Consider the following 14,012-nt stretch of genomic DNA (forward strand, 5'->3'; position numbering starts at 1 on the left):
AATAGATTCATTTTCCGGCCATTTTTCACCATCATCCAATTTATACTGTGGCCACCATTTATTACAATATTGTTTTAATTTATCTTTTGTCATGGGGTCCCCTCCAAACTTATTTCAATTTTTCAGGATGTATCCCAAGGGAGAACAAAGAGGAGGTTTTTGAGAAGTAGCACTGCCCAAATCGGTACCGAAAAATAATAACCCAGTGTTTCTTACACAATTCACAATTTCAGAACAGAATGAGGGATGTTTCCCACCGTTAACATAAAGTTAACTTGGCTATTAATCTAAATTTTACATTTTTAATTTTATTGGAACACAGGGGCCAGCTACTGGATAGACTGAGTATCTAAAGCTGTTGTCCAGAAATCTGGGTTCTTTACCCAGTGTGCACAGAGCTGATCACAGAGTCGAGATATTTGTTAATTTCATTTCTGCGTAGAGATGGGTGCTAGGTGGTAAATCCACAAAGCTAGCACACCTCAGCTAACACATGGTAAGCATTTATACGTTCTGAGCAACAGTTATCAGTACTTTTTACAGTTATGCATAGTCACCCTCATTCCCATTGGTTCTTGTGATGCCTGTCTTCACTTACTGTTACAGCATCCTCCCTTTTTATTGTGCATGCAAAAGGAGAGGAATGTGAGGAAGGGGCTGTCCTGGTTTCAGCAGGGATGGAGTTAACTTTCTTCTCAGTAGCCGGTGTGTTTTGGATTTTGTGTGTGAAGAATGTTGATAAAAACATTCTGATGATACGAGTTGTTTTTAATGAGACCAAGGACACTGTCTGGCTTTCCAAGTCTCGTTAAGGTCGCGTTAACGTGCAGATGCGGGAAGCTGGGCAAAAGACAGACAGAATAATTGATCCAAACTGGCCAAAGAGAGTATTCCATGCCATAAACGTCATGCTCAGTATATAAGTGGGGGTTGCCCATGGGAGGGGGCATCATTTTCAGTTATTCCTTTTCTTGTCGGGTATCCGTTTGGGCACCCTTGGCATTCTTTTCTTCTCTCTTGCTTGCTGGCATCGTTCCCTCTACCTTGCTAGCTTGCTCTCCCCCTTTGCTTGCTGCTCGGTGTTGTTCCTGTGATCGCTGCTCAGGACGGGCTGCGTCGGTCATTCGGACATCGGGTGGTGAGAAATTGTACATTGTTCATTTTGTATATTTTGTATATATTAATATCCTTATATCCTGTTAGCTTTGTAGTTTTTAGTATTTTTAGTAAACTGTTTTTATCTCAACCCACGAGTTTTTCTTTCTTCCCAATTTCTCTCCCCTGTCCCACTAGGTAGGGGGAGGGTGAATAAGGAACTGTGTGGTGATCCGGGCTAAGCCACCACAGGGGCTTTTGTTGGTAGGGGACTTTCCCTATCGAGGGCAGGATTTTTACTATGTTAATTAGGATAGTTCACTCATAGTTTAAATAATTTTCCCTTTGGCTTTTACCAGCAGTCTTGTTCCCTTTGCTTATCTTGGTATTTTCTTGTTTTGCTGATTTAGGGTGCCATTCTGTTCCTTCTCCCAGGGACATGTCTTGTCAGTCTTGTTCCCATTGACATACATCTTGTTGGAATTCTTCCCTATCTATTATAGGGGACCTTTCAGCGTTCTTTCTTCTTTCCTGAGTTATGGTCATCGTTATGGGTGAGGATCAGTTTTGCCTTTCTCCAAAGTGGACATAACATTAGTAATCTTAGTGTCCAGTATTGGTTCTGACCTGCAATAGGGAGATGAGTTGCCCACTTTCCTTCGCTGCTAACCCATACAGTAGGTCTTAAGACTGGAATCTTTAATTGAGTGCAGTCTATATTCTCCCTAGTATTGTTATTTGTTAGGTGAGACCAAAGAGTGGTCCCATTTAAAGGAGTGGTATAATTTCTACATATACATCCCAACCTTAGAGCTCAGACCATGAGGAACATTCTCTATATTTCTGGATCTGGGCTACTACAATTCTAAACTCTGGTGCAGTTCCAATTTGCTTTCAAGTGTCTTGAATTGGCTCTGGAATTTTTGAAATTAGGATATACTAATTTTACTTGTAAGGAGTCTTTTGGCCATCCCTCCGTTCCTTCCCAGGTGATACACCATTTTGCTGTTTGGGCATATTTCCATACTCCTACCTGTGGAATTTCCCAGACTGCAGGCACCTGACAACCTGACCTGGTTCTGGCTAGGATAGAGTTAATTTTCACCTGAGCTGGGAGGGGAACTGGAGCTGGTGGCCCCTGTGGCTGGGGGACACAGCTGAGACAGTTTCCTAGTTAGCCAACAGCTGGGAGAGTTTCCCCAAATTGGCCCAAGGGCTGTTCCATCCCATGGGACATCATGCTCAGTATATCATAGAATCATAGAATGGTTAGGGTTGGAAGGGACCTTCAAAGGTCATCTAGTCCAACCCCCCTGCAAGGAGCAGGGACATCTCCAACTAGATCAGGTTGCTCAGAGCCTCATCCAGCCTGGCCTTGAATGTTTCCAGGGATGGGGCATCCACTGCCTCTCTGGGCAACCTGGGCCAGTGTTCCACCACCCTCAGTGTAAAACATTTTTTCCTTATATCTAATCTAAATCTACCTCCCTCTCTTTTGAAACCATTACCCCTTGTCCTGTCACAACAGGCCCTACTGAACAGTCTCTCCCCTTCTTTCCTGTAGGCGCCCTCGAGGTACTGGAAGACCGCTATCAGGTCTCCCCGGAGCCTCCTCTTCTCCAGGCTGAACAGCCCCAACTCTCTCAGCCTGTCTTCATAGGAGAGGTGCTCCAGCCCTCTGATCATCTTTGTGGCCTCCTCTGGACCCTCTCCAACTGGTCCATGTCATTCTAATGTTGGGGGCTCCAGAGCTGGACACAGTACTCCAGGTGGGGTCTCACCAGGGCAGAGTAGAGGGGGAAAATCCCCTCCCTCGACCTGCTGGCCACGCTCCTCTTGATGCAGCCCAGGATGCAGTTGGCCTTCTGGGCTGCAAGGGTGCATTGCCTGCTCATGTTGAGCTTCTCATCTACCAGCACTCCCAAGTCCTTCTCCTCAGGGCTGGTCTTGATCCATTCTCCACCCAGCCTGTATTTGTGCTTGGGATTGCCATGACCCAGGTGCAGGACCTTGCACTTGGCCTGGTTGAACTTCATGAGGTTGGCATGGGCCCACCTCTCCAGCCTGTCAAGGTCCCTCTGGATGGCATCCCTTCCCTTCCAGCGTGTCGATGGCACCACACAGCTTGGTGTCGTCGGTGAACTTGCTGAGGGTGCACTCTATCCCACTGTCCATGTTGCCGACAGAGATGTTGAACAGGCCTGGCCCAACACAGACCCCTGAGGAATTGACCACCACTCTCTGAGTGCAGCCATCCAACCAGTTCCTCATCCACCGAGTGGTCCATCCATCAAACCCATGCCTCTCCAGTTTAGAGAGAAGGATGTCGTGCGGGACAGTGTCGAATGCTTTGCACAAGTCCAAGTAGATGATGGCCATTGCTAGTCCCTTGTCCACTGTTGCTGGAACCCCGTCATAGAAGGCCACCAAATTGGTCAGGCACGATTTGCCCTTTGTGAAGCCATGTTGGCTGTCACCAACCACCTCCTTGCTCTCCATGTGCCTTAGCATGGTTTCCAGGAGGATCTGCTCCACGACCTTGCCAGGCACAGAGGTGAGGCTGACTGGCCTGTAGTTGCCTGGGTTTTCCTTGTTCCCCTAGGCTAGGGCGCCCCGCTGCCAATTGTGCGGTACTGGAGCTGCTCACCTCAATGACCATAGACCGTGTCTTTTAATTTGATTGTGAAGGGATGAGTGGTTATTTTCTAATTTGCAACTCTTTTTTATTCTAATTAAAATAATTTTTTTTCTGAGTAGGGAGTAATTGTGGCTTGATTTATTCAAGTAATGAGTGCTTCTTTGTTTACAACAGACATATTATCTTTAACTTTTTTATATTTACATCAAAATGTTGTTCCTACTTTGTCTAGTTGTTAAGTGGAATTCAATGTTTCTGTGCTTTTCCTATTAAATACTGAAACAGGGTAGAGTGAATCTTGGACAAGACTGACAAAGGAAGCAAGTTGTTGCAAATTTTATCTCAGACTGATGCCCTCTAAATGCTGTTCCTGAGGTCTTTTGATAAGCCTGAAGACTTGCCTATCCTCTGTGAGCTGAATGTGAAATTTGCAGTGGTTTTTTTACCTGCTCCTAATATTATTTTGATTGTCCATAGTATTTGGGGACATCAAATGGAAGTCTTTTACTGTTCAGAGAGAAAATAAGTCATTATTTCTGTTTATTCAAGGCTACTTATTTTTTCATTTTGTTTTTCTTATTAGATTTCACACCTGAGTTTTGTATGTAGTTTTAAAAATTAATCCTAGTGTGAGGTGGTATTTGAACCCTAATATTATTCAGCACTATTCTCCTTTTCTTGATGTTAGATCAGATGTTCATCTTAATATGATAATTACTTAGTTCCTCTTTTCTGTTTATTTTTATTAGAAATTAACCAAATTTTATAGCATAAGAATAAATTATATTTGCTTGGGAAGATGAGAATAAATATGGAACTATATATATTTAATATGTTAGTATTAAGCATGTTGCATGTAAAATGCTTGCATGATAACTTCTCTGAAATTTTCAGCCATGCTAGAGGTGAAAAATGTTACTAGCTTGACATACCAGAATAGTGAATCCAGTGTGTTAAAGGAAAACAGCCTTTTTTTTTTAATTCATGAGACTGTTATGCATCTCTTGATTCATCCATAAATTCAAAATACTTACCTGTTGAAGCTGATTGATATTACCAGGAGGGGTGTCCTGGTTTTGGCAGGGATAGAGTTAATTTTCCTCTCAGTGGCTGGTGTATTTTGGATTTGTGTGTGAAGAATGTTGATAAAACACTCTGATGATACCAGTTGTTGTGAATGAGACCAAGGACACCGTCCTGCTTTCCAAGTCTCACTAATTTGCAGATGCAGGAAGCTGGGAGAAAGACAGACAGAATAATTGACCCAAAGTGTCCAAAGAGAGTATTCCATGCCATAAACGTCATGCTCAGTATATAAGTGGGGGCTGGCCAGGGCCTGGCATCCATCTCTCTCTCTTCCTCGCTGGCAATCTTTAGGTTTTTAGCTCAATGCTACACTGTAGTGGAACATTGGTTTAAATGTCATTATTTGGGCCTGTTTATCAGTCTATATGTGTTTTTGTGTATCGATAATTGAGAGTAGAAAAACTCAAAAAGTGTCCTTGCTATTATCTAAGGTAGAGTGCATCAAAAACTTTATTTAAAAATAGACCGGATTATTTCTCTTCTGTGGTCATTTCCATAAGGTCATTCTGGTGAACATGCAGGAGAACAGTTACCATTGAATATGAATTAATTTTTAAAGCTTTAAAAAAGTCGCTAACGTGTAATGTAAATCAGAACTTCGTGAAGAATCAAAATTCTTTTCACAACTTGTTTATTTGTTTGCCCTTTTTGTTCCCTGCTTATAACAGAACTCATCCTGAGTGTGTGTTTTTCCTCAAAACCTGAGATTAATATGGATTCATCCGGTTCAGTTTGGCATTTTGTTATTTTTTAGTGTGGGGAATTTTTTAAGGGGCAGAGAGGCAAACTTCTAAAATTTTAATTAACACAATGTATGAGTTTAAAAGAACAGAGCTGAACTTAGGAGGCTTTTTTTCTTGACAGTTTCCTCTCCTGTTACATTAAAGGATATGAATGTAGTGTGTTATGCCACCTTCTCTCAGGTTATCAAAATGAAAATTTAGAGTGTTATGAAGAAATACTAGCTTGGAGAGATGTTGAGAGAATTCTCTCTGTGTAATTTAGTTTTTTCCTCTGGACCTGACATTGCAAGTAGTGGTGACTTGTGTTAATACTAGATTTTTATCTGATCGTAGAATTCATAGTTAGGAAATGATCATTGGGATATTTGCAGGTTTGAGACCTTGTTGATCTTCCTCTACTAATCCTCTTGGAGTCAATGTCAGTGCTTTCCTCCAATAACATTGTTTCTGTAACATTTTCTGCATTTGCACTGAAGTATGAAAAGCTTGTTTAAATTGATCCTTAAAGAGGACTTCAATCAAAATATCACGTGTTGTACACACTACTTATTTTCATTAAGGCCCTTAATTTACTACTGCAAGTGAAAGAAGTTTTTGTGGGCCTTGACGATGATGATGCTTCCTTGCCCTTATCTAAATTAACAGTAGAGAACTGAAATGGCACAAAGAAAATAACAAAAACCTTTAGTAGATAATGAAGCCTTTTCCTGACACAGGCAATGTGACCAATTTACAGTGCAAAGATTGAACTTCCAAAAGGAAGAAGCTGAAGAGCTGATGCAACATAAAATTAAGATGTGTTCATAGTTCTTCTGTACTTCAAAATAGAAGACCCAAATTTCTGCTCCCAGATATGTATACGTTGTGAAAAATGGTTGTGGCATTCTTCACATTGAACTATTAGAAAGTATAAAAATAAACAGAAAAGCCAGGGAGGGACCATGTTATGTAGTGGTGGTGTGTGTTTTTGTGTAGCTTTGTGGGATGGTCTGCTACAGACTTTTTCTTTGTTTGCTTGTTTTCACAAAACTTCCAGATCAACCACTGTACTATTTAACCCCCAGAGTGTTTTGAACCAAGCCTCCAAACAGGGGAAAAAAGTGATTTAAAAGAATTTATAGCCTAACCAATTATCATTTTGAATGCTTGACTGTTTTTTATTTTACTTTGAGTTTGACTTTCACTTTGGATAATTATTGCCTTTTTAAAGATATAAATACATTTAAAATTGAGTCTTATTGTGCATCAGCTGCATAAAAGCTTCTGGGCTGAATTCCTGTTGTTGTTGGGGGGAAATAACAACAAATCTGTATCATTAAACCAATGTGAAATTATTGTTGTTTTCAAGCAATTTTCTTTGTTCACAGGTGTCAGCTGTGACGCATGTTTAAAAGGAAATTTTCGAGGTCGCAGATACAAGTGTTTAATTTGCTACGATTACGATTTGTGTGCAACTTGTTATGAAAGTGGCGCAACAACAACGAGGCATACAACTGACCATCCGATGCAGTGCATACTAACAAGAGTAGATTTTGGTAAGTAATAATTTAATTCATATTAGAGCTATTTGCAGTAGTTAAAAATTTATATTTTTGTTTCACTACTTAGGAACTTTTTTCCCCAAATAGCACACTGAAAATTATGGCAAGTTCCTATCTCTCTGATAAAAAGTTTGTTTTCTCTTTGGTTCTAGCATATGAAATCTACTTTACTCTTTTGGGTTAAGTGTTTTGGCACACGGCAAATTATCAGACTATTCAATACATATCTGATAAAAAGGATTACTCATAAATTAGCTTCCAGTTGAAAAGGTGCAATAAAACTACATGCACCCACTCCCCCTTCCCCCAATATGTTGTACCAGAAAGTACCATGGTGAAGAAGAAAAACGGTGGTGAGAGTTTGGGGAAAATGTTGTTTTCTAGTTACATCAAGGGATGTTAGTGCAGCAGGGGTGGTAGGCTGTACTGTATGTGGAAGACTAGTGGCAAGGGCTAGGAAGTAGTCCTCTTAGTTGCTGTTTTCTCTTCTCTGAGTCGTTTCTATCACATCACATTTATAACACCAGTGTTGTAATTCAGGAGATACTTCCATAGCAAATCTTTGCATTAAGATGATGTTGACATTGGATGCTTATTTCTTTTTATACTTGTTTTAAGCCCACAAGGCTAATGTTTTATTAAAAACTTTGTAGTGATTCACACCATATTGTTTTTGAAGTTTTTAAGCTCTTTTAGTAATTTTTTTACCTTTTTGATTAAAAAAAAGTATTGAATATACACATTATGCTATTTCCTATATGCATTTAAAGCTCAGAACAGCTGAATATACCAATATACAGCTTCTTTCTCAGAGCTCTCTTTGAGCAGAGAAGTATCTCATTCACGTGTAGTTCTCAAGTAGCTGCTTGCCCTAAGCCTGCCTTGTAATGATTTTGAAATCTATGCTCAGAGAATCCAGAGTTTGGAAAGATAATTTTAAATATACAAATATCTTTTTGAAAAAGTATATATCATTTAAGTTTCTAGATATTTCTTCTCAGGCTTCACTTTGTTTCTTTTCCTTATTCATGAGGTTAAAATATTTGTGTAACAGTATATATTAATTCAATGTTCTGGTCACTATTTGAGATATATGATTCAAACTTCTTTGTCCCCTGATGACAGTTATTCTTGTATATTATATAGAGTTAAATAGCAGCATCATCATAAACATTAAGTGTACATGATTCATAGGGAAAAGAGGACTGATGTATGCTTGGTATGGAGCCATAAGTTAACATTCAATACTAAAAGTTTGAATGTAATACAATGTGAAAATTTATTGCAAGTCATTTAACTTTTTAAAAGTCCTTCCAACCAATCTTGTGAATGTTCTGTGCATCTAGAAAACATTTTGTTTCTTAGAAACCTCAATAGTTTTATTTGGAAGCATCTAAGTAAACACACTTTTGGATTAGGGTGTGTTACTCATATAATTTTAAAAACCCCACGAGGGATACACGTGGACAAGTTAGAGGCTTGTCTGAACAGGGGGCATTCCCCAAGCAACTGACCCTGGACCCACTGACTGGAAGATACAGTAAGGGGCAGAGCCTGCACCTAGCAGCACAGGAGATTTAAGCAGCCAAATCAGCCCAGCTGATTGCAGTGGACAAGCATATATATTCCAAGTGAGCAGGTGCACAGTGTGTGGCAGCATGATGACCACCTGGCAGAAAGCACTGTCCTGAGCTTCTAGCACCTGGTAGAAGCAATGCAGCCACACAAACAGAGCTCCTGTTCAAGCATGTGACCACCCAGGTTTCCAGCTGTGGGATGCATGAAGGGATATTCCTAGAGATGGTAAGTGATTGCAAGCAAGTCTTTGAGAGGTGTGGCCAAATTGATGAACAGCTCTGCTTGGTGGCTGAGCTGCAGGAGGAGGTGAGCAGACTGAAGAGTATTCAAGAGTCTGAGGGAGAGATTGATAAATGGAGCCGTATTCTGCCATCTACAGTGCATAGAAGACAACTCAGCATGGCAACTATGGAGGCAGGTCCTGGATCTGCTTTGTGGCAGGAGGAAGACAGTGTCACAAGGAGTAAGGAAGGGTGGAAGGTTACAGCACGGAGCAGTAAGAGAAACCTCTCCGTACCCTTTAAGTTACCCTCTAAGATACCCTTACAGAACAGGTATGAGGCCCTGGGTACAGTAGATGAAGCACATAATGAGAAAGAGGAGGAACTCGTGCAAGTATTCTTGCCAAGATCAGAGAGACCAACCCCTCACAACAAAACCTGCATTAAGACTAGCATTGAGAAGAAATGATGGTGAGTTATGGTTATTAGTGATTCCCTCCTGTGTGAAATGGAAGCACCCATTTGCAGACTGGACCCTCTTTTCAGGGAAGCTTGCTGCCTCCCTGGGGCCCGAATTAGGGATGTCACCACAAGACTGACGAGCTTAGTACAACCTTCAGACTACTATCCATTTCTGCTCTTTCACATGGGTACAAATGATGTTGCAACAAAAAGTCTGAGGTCAATCAAAACAGACTTCAGAGCCCTGAGAAGAATGCTAAAAAATTCAGGAGCAGAATAGTGTTTTCCTCAGTGCTCCCAGTAATGGGGAGAGACTTTGGAAGAAACAGGCAAGCCCAGGATATCAATACCTGGCTCAAGGACTGCTACCTGTGCCAAAACTTTGGGTTTTTAAACTATGGAAGAGCATTCAAGAGAACAAGGTATGCTGGGACCTTGATGGGATCCACCTCTCCCGATGGGGAAAACTTGTCTTTGGGCATAAGCTGATGGGGTTGATTGAGAGAACTTTAAACTAGGTTTGATGGGGGAAGGGGATACCAAGAGGATTGCAGTAGGTAAGCCAACGGTTGGCATGTGTCCTGGTTTCGGCAGGGATAGAGTTAATTTTCCTCTCAGTAGCTGGTGTGTTTTGGATTTTGTGTGTGAAGAATGTTGATAAAACACCCTGATGATACCAATTGTCTAATGAGACCAAGGACACTGTCCGGCTTTCCAAGTCTCGCTAATGTGCGGATGCAGGAAGCTGGGAGAGAGACAGACAGAACAATTGACCCAAACTGGCCAAAGAGAGTATTCCATGCCATAAATGTCATGCTCAGTATATAAATGGGGGTTGCCTGGGCGGGGGGGGGGGGGGGGGGGGGGGCATCTCTCGCTTGCTTGCTAGCATCATTCCCGCTCCCTTGCTGGCTCCCTTTTGCTCCTTTGCTTGCTGCTCAGTTTTGTTTCCGTGATCGCTGCTCGGGACGGGCTGTGTCGGTCATTGGGACATCGGGTGCTGAGAAATCGTGCATTGTTCATTTTGTATATTTTAGTATCCTTATATTCTGTTATTATTGTAGTTTTCCTTTGCTATTCTAGTAAACTGTCTTCATCTCAATCCACGTCTTTTCCTTTCTTCCCAGTTCTCTCCCCCATCCCACTGGGGAGGGAGAGCAAGAAACTGTATGGTGACTTGGGCTAAACCACAACAGAGTCCACGAATGGAGGGCTACAGGCTGTTCAGGAGGAATAGGCAGGGCAGGTGAGGTGGAGGTGTCGCACTTTACGTAAGGGAGAGGTTTGACTGTACAGCCCTTACAATTAGGTATGATGTGGTTGACAGCCTCTGGGTGAGGATTAGGGGGATGGAAAACAAAGGAGATGTTGTAGTGGATGTCTACTACCGATCACCCAGCCAGGATGAAAGCACTTATGAGTTATCCTATAGGCACTTAGGAGAAATCTCTGGATTGATAGCCCCTGTTCTTATGGGAGATTTCAACTTCCCAGACATCAACTGGGAATATCATACTGCTGTGACGAGCAGGTCTGGGAAATTCCTGAAGTTTGTAGGAGATAACTTCTTGTCATAGGTACTCAGGGATCCAACTAGGAAAGATGGTCTTCTAGACTTGTTATTTGTAAAAAGAGAAGGACTCATGGGATATGTGATGGTAGGTGGCTGTCTTGGCCACAGTGATCACAAAATAGTTGAGCTTAAAATTTTCAGTGTAATGAGAAAAAAGGACAGCAGAGATGCTACTCTGGATTTCAGGAGACCAAACTTCAAGCTATTCAGGGAGCTACTTAGCAGAGTACCCTGGAAATCTGCTTTTGAGGGCTCAGGAGTCCATCAGTGCTGGTCAGTCTTTAAGAGCCACCTTTCAGAAGCACAGGAGCAGGCAATTCCACTGTGTCATAAGTCAATCAAGCGGGGCAGAAGACCAGCTTGGCTGAACAGGGAAATCCTCTTGGAACTCAGGTGGAAAAAGAAATTGCATGATCTCTGGAAGCAAGGCCAGGCTTTGCAGGAAGATGACAGAGCTGTGGTTTATATATGCAGGGAGAAGCCAAAGCTCAATTAGAGCTGAAACTTGCCAGTGTTGTGTCAGACAACAAGAAAGGCTTTTTTTTTTTAAGTATGTTAATAGCAAGAGGAGATCTACAGAAAACATTGGACTGATACTTAATGAAGATGGTCTCCTGACAAACAGGGAAGAAGAAAGAGCAGAGGCATTCAATACAATTTTTGCCTCAGTCTTTAATAATACTTTTAAACCTCGGGCTGCCTGGTCCTCTGAGTCGGAGGACCACGAGTGTGGGAACAGTGACTTTCCATTTGTGGATGCTGAAATTGTAAGGGACCAACTGACTGTTCATAAATTCATGGGGCCTGATGAGATTTATCCCAGAGTACTGAATTGGGCTAGCGATCATCTACCAAAGGTCTCGGGAGTCTGGGGAGGTCCCTGCTGACTGGAAGCTAGTCAACATTATTCCAGTGGGGAAGACCCAGGGAGCTACAGACCTGTTAGTCTAACCTCAGTTTGTGGAAAAATTATGGAGAGGATCATACTAGGTGCTATTGAAAGGCATTTAAACAACAATGCAATCATTAGGTGCAGTCAACATGGGTCCACAAAGGGAAAGTCCTGTCGAACTAATTTGATATCCTTCTATGATAAGATCACCTGCTGTCATAGTTTAGCCCTGCTTGGGACCAAGCTATACGCAGTCTCTCTTACTCCCCTGTCCTGGTTTTATTTAGTGAGGGGGGCTACGGTGGCAGCTTCTGTAAGAAGGTGCTAGAAGTTTTCCCCTTTGTCCAGTGGACTCGTCCAGGCCAAGTGCGGAACTGCTGCTGGCCAGGGCCGAGCCAATTGGTAGCAGAATATTCCCTGATAACACCTCTACAATAATGTATTTTAAAAAGGGAAAAATAAAAAATAATAATAATAAAAAGCTGATGATGTGAAGAAGTGTAGTAGGGGCAGAGAGGGGGAGGCGTGGGCCTTGTGGCCCTCACCCTCTGGCCTCCCACCGGGTGGTCGACTGGGCCCGACTAGGCCCAGCCCGGCTGCAAGAAGTGGAGAGGAGATGAGATGTGAGAGAACCTGAGAGGCATCTGCCTGCCTGTTGTGAAGAATTTCTTGTGAGAGGAATGGCTGCAGATGCCAGGGTTAGTGAAGAAGGAGGGGGAGGAGTAATGCTGCTCCTGGCTGAGATTCCCCTCCAGCCTGTGGTGCAGCCCATGGTGAGGCCGGCTGTCCCCCTGCAGCCCGTGGAGGCCCATGGGGGAGCAGAGATCCACCTGCAGCCTGTGGAGGACCCCAGGTCAGGGCAGGAGGATGCCTGAAGGAGGCTGTGGCCCGTGGAGGGCCTGCGCTGGGGCAGCTGTTCTGGAGGGTACTGCACCCCATGGAAGAAATGACCCACGCCGGAGCAGTTTCACGAAGGACTGTAGCCCATGGGTGGGACCCCACGTTGGGGCAGGGGAGGAATGTGAGGAGTTCTTCCCCTGAGGAGGAAGGAGTGGTGTTAAGCGACGTGTGATGGACTGACCGTAACCCCCATTCCCTCTTCTCCCCTGTGCTGCTCAGGGGTGGGGAAGGAGGTTGAGATAATGTTAAGCCCGGGAAGAGGGAGGGGTTGGGGTAGGTTATCTTGTTCTCTTTCTCATTATCCTGCTTTGTTTTTTAGTAATAAACAAATAGTTTTCCCCAAGTGGAGTCTGTTTTGCTTGTAACGGTAACTTTAAGGATCTCTCCCTGTCCTTATCTCAAACCTTGAGCCTTTTTTCTTACATTATCTCTCCCTGTTCCCTCGGAGGGTGGGGGGAGTGAGAGAGAGACTGCATAGTCTGATCCCAATCGGGGCTAAACTACGACAGAGATACAGGCTGAGAGAGTTGGGGCTGTTCAGCCTGGAGAAGAGGAGGCTCCAGGGAGACCTTATAGGGGCCTTCCAATACCTCAAGGGGGCCTACAGGAAAGATGGGGAGAGACTCTTCAGTAGGGCCTGTTGTGACAGGACAAGGGGTAATGGTTTCAAAATAGAGGGAGGTAGATTCAGATTAGATATTAGGAAAATTTTTTTTACAATGAGGGTTGTAGAAAACTGGCACAGGTTGCCCAGAGAGGTGATGGATGCCCCATCCCTGGAAACATTCAAGGCCAGGTTGGATGAGGCTCTGAGCACCCTGATCTGGCTGGAGATGTCCCTGCTCCTTGCATGGGAGTTGGACTAGATGACCTTTAAAGGTCCCTTCTAACCTTACCCATACTATGTTTCTATGATTGAATCCTATGGGAGGGATTCCACACTGGAGCAGGGGAAGAGCGTGAGGAGAAATTAGCAGCAGAGATGAAGTGTTATGAATTGACTGCAACTTCCCCACTCCCCATCCCCCTGAGCTGCTCAGGGGGAAGGAGGTACAAGAATAATGAGTGAAGTTGAACATGGGAAGAAGAGGAGGGTGACAGGGAGTGTGTTTTTACTTTTGTCTTTGTTCCTTACTGTCCTACTCTATTTTTAATTGACAGTAAATTAAGTTAATTTTCCACAACTAAGAGTCTGTTTCACCCATGACAATCACTGGTGAGCAGTCTCCCTGTATTTATCTTGACCCACAAGCTTTTCCATCTTATTTTCTTGTGTCCTGTGT

The 14,012-nt window shown here is 43.1% G+C and overlaps 1 protein-coding gene across 1 annotated transcript in view; it reads left to right on the forward strand.

Annotated features, from left to right (window-relative positions):
* Positions 1–14,012, forward strand: part of LOC147596709 (E3 ubiquitin-protein ligase KCMF1-like) — a 54,328-nt gene that overhangs the window by 16,088 nt on the left and 24,228 nt on the right. Inside the window, exon 2 of the mRNA XM_086769605.1 lies at positions 6,930–7,097. Coding sequence (XP_086625731.1) covers positions 6,930–7,097 — 168 coding nt within the window. The remainder of the gene's footprint in view (positions 1–6,929; positions 7,098–14,012) is intronic.

The sequence above is a fragment of the Chlamydotis macqueenii genome, chromosome W (genome assembly GCF_036417535.1).
Source record: "Chlamydotis macqueenii isolate bChlMac1 chromosome W, bChlMac1.mat, whole genome shotgun sequence".
NCBI classification, from domain to species: Eukaryota; Metazoa; Chordata; class Aves; order Otidiformes; family Otididae; genus Chlamydotis; species Chlamydotis macqueenii.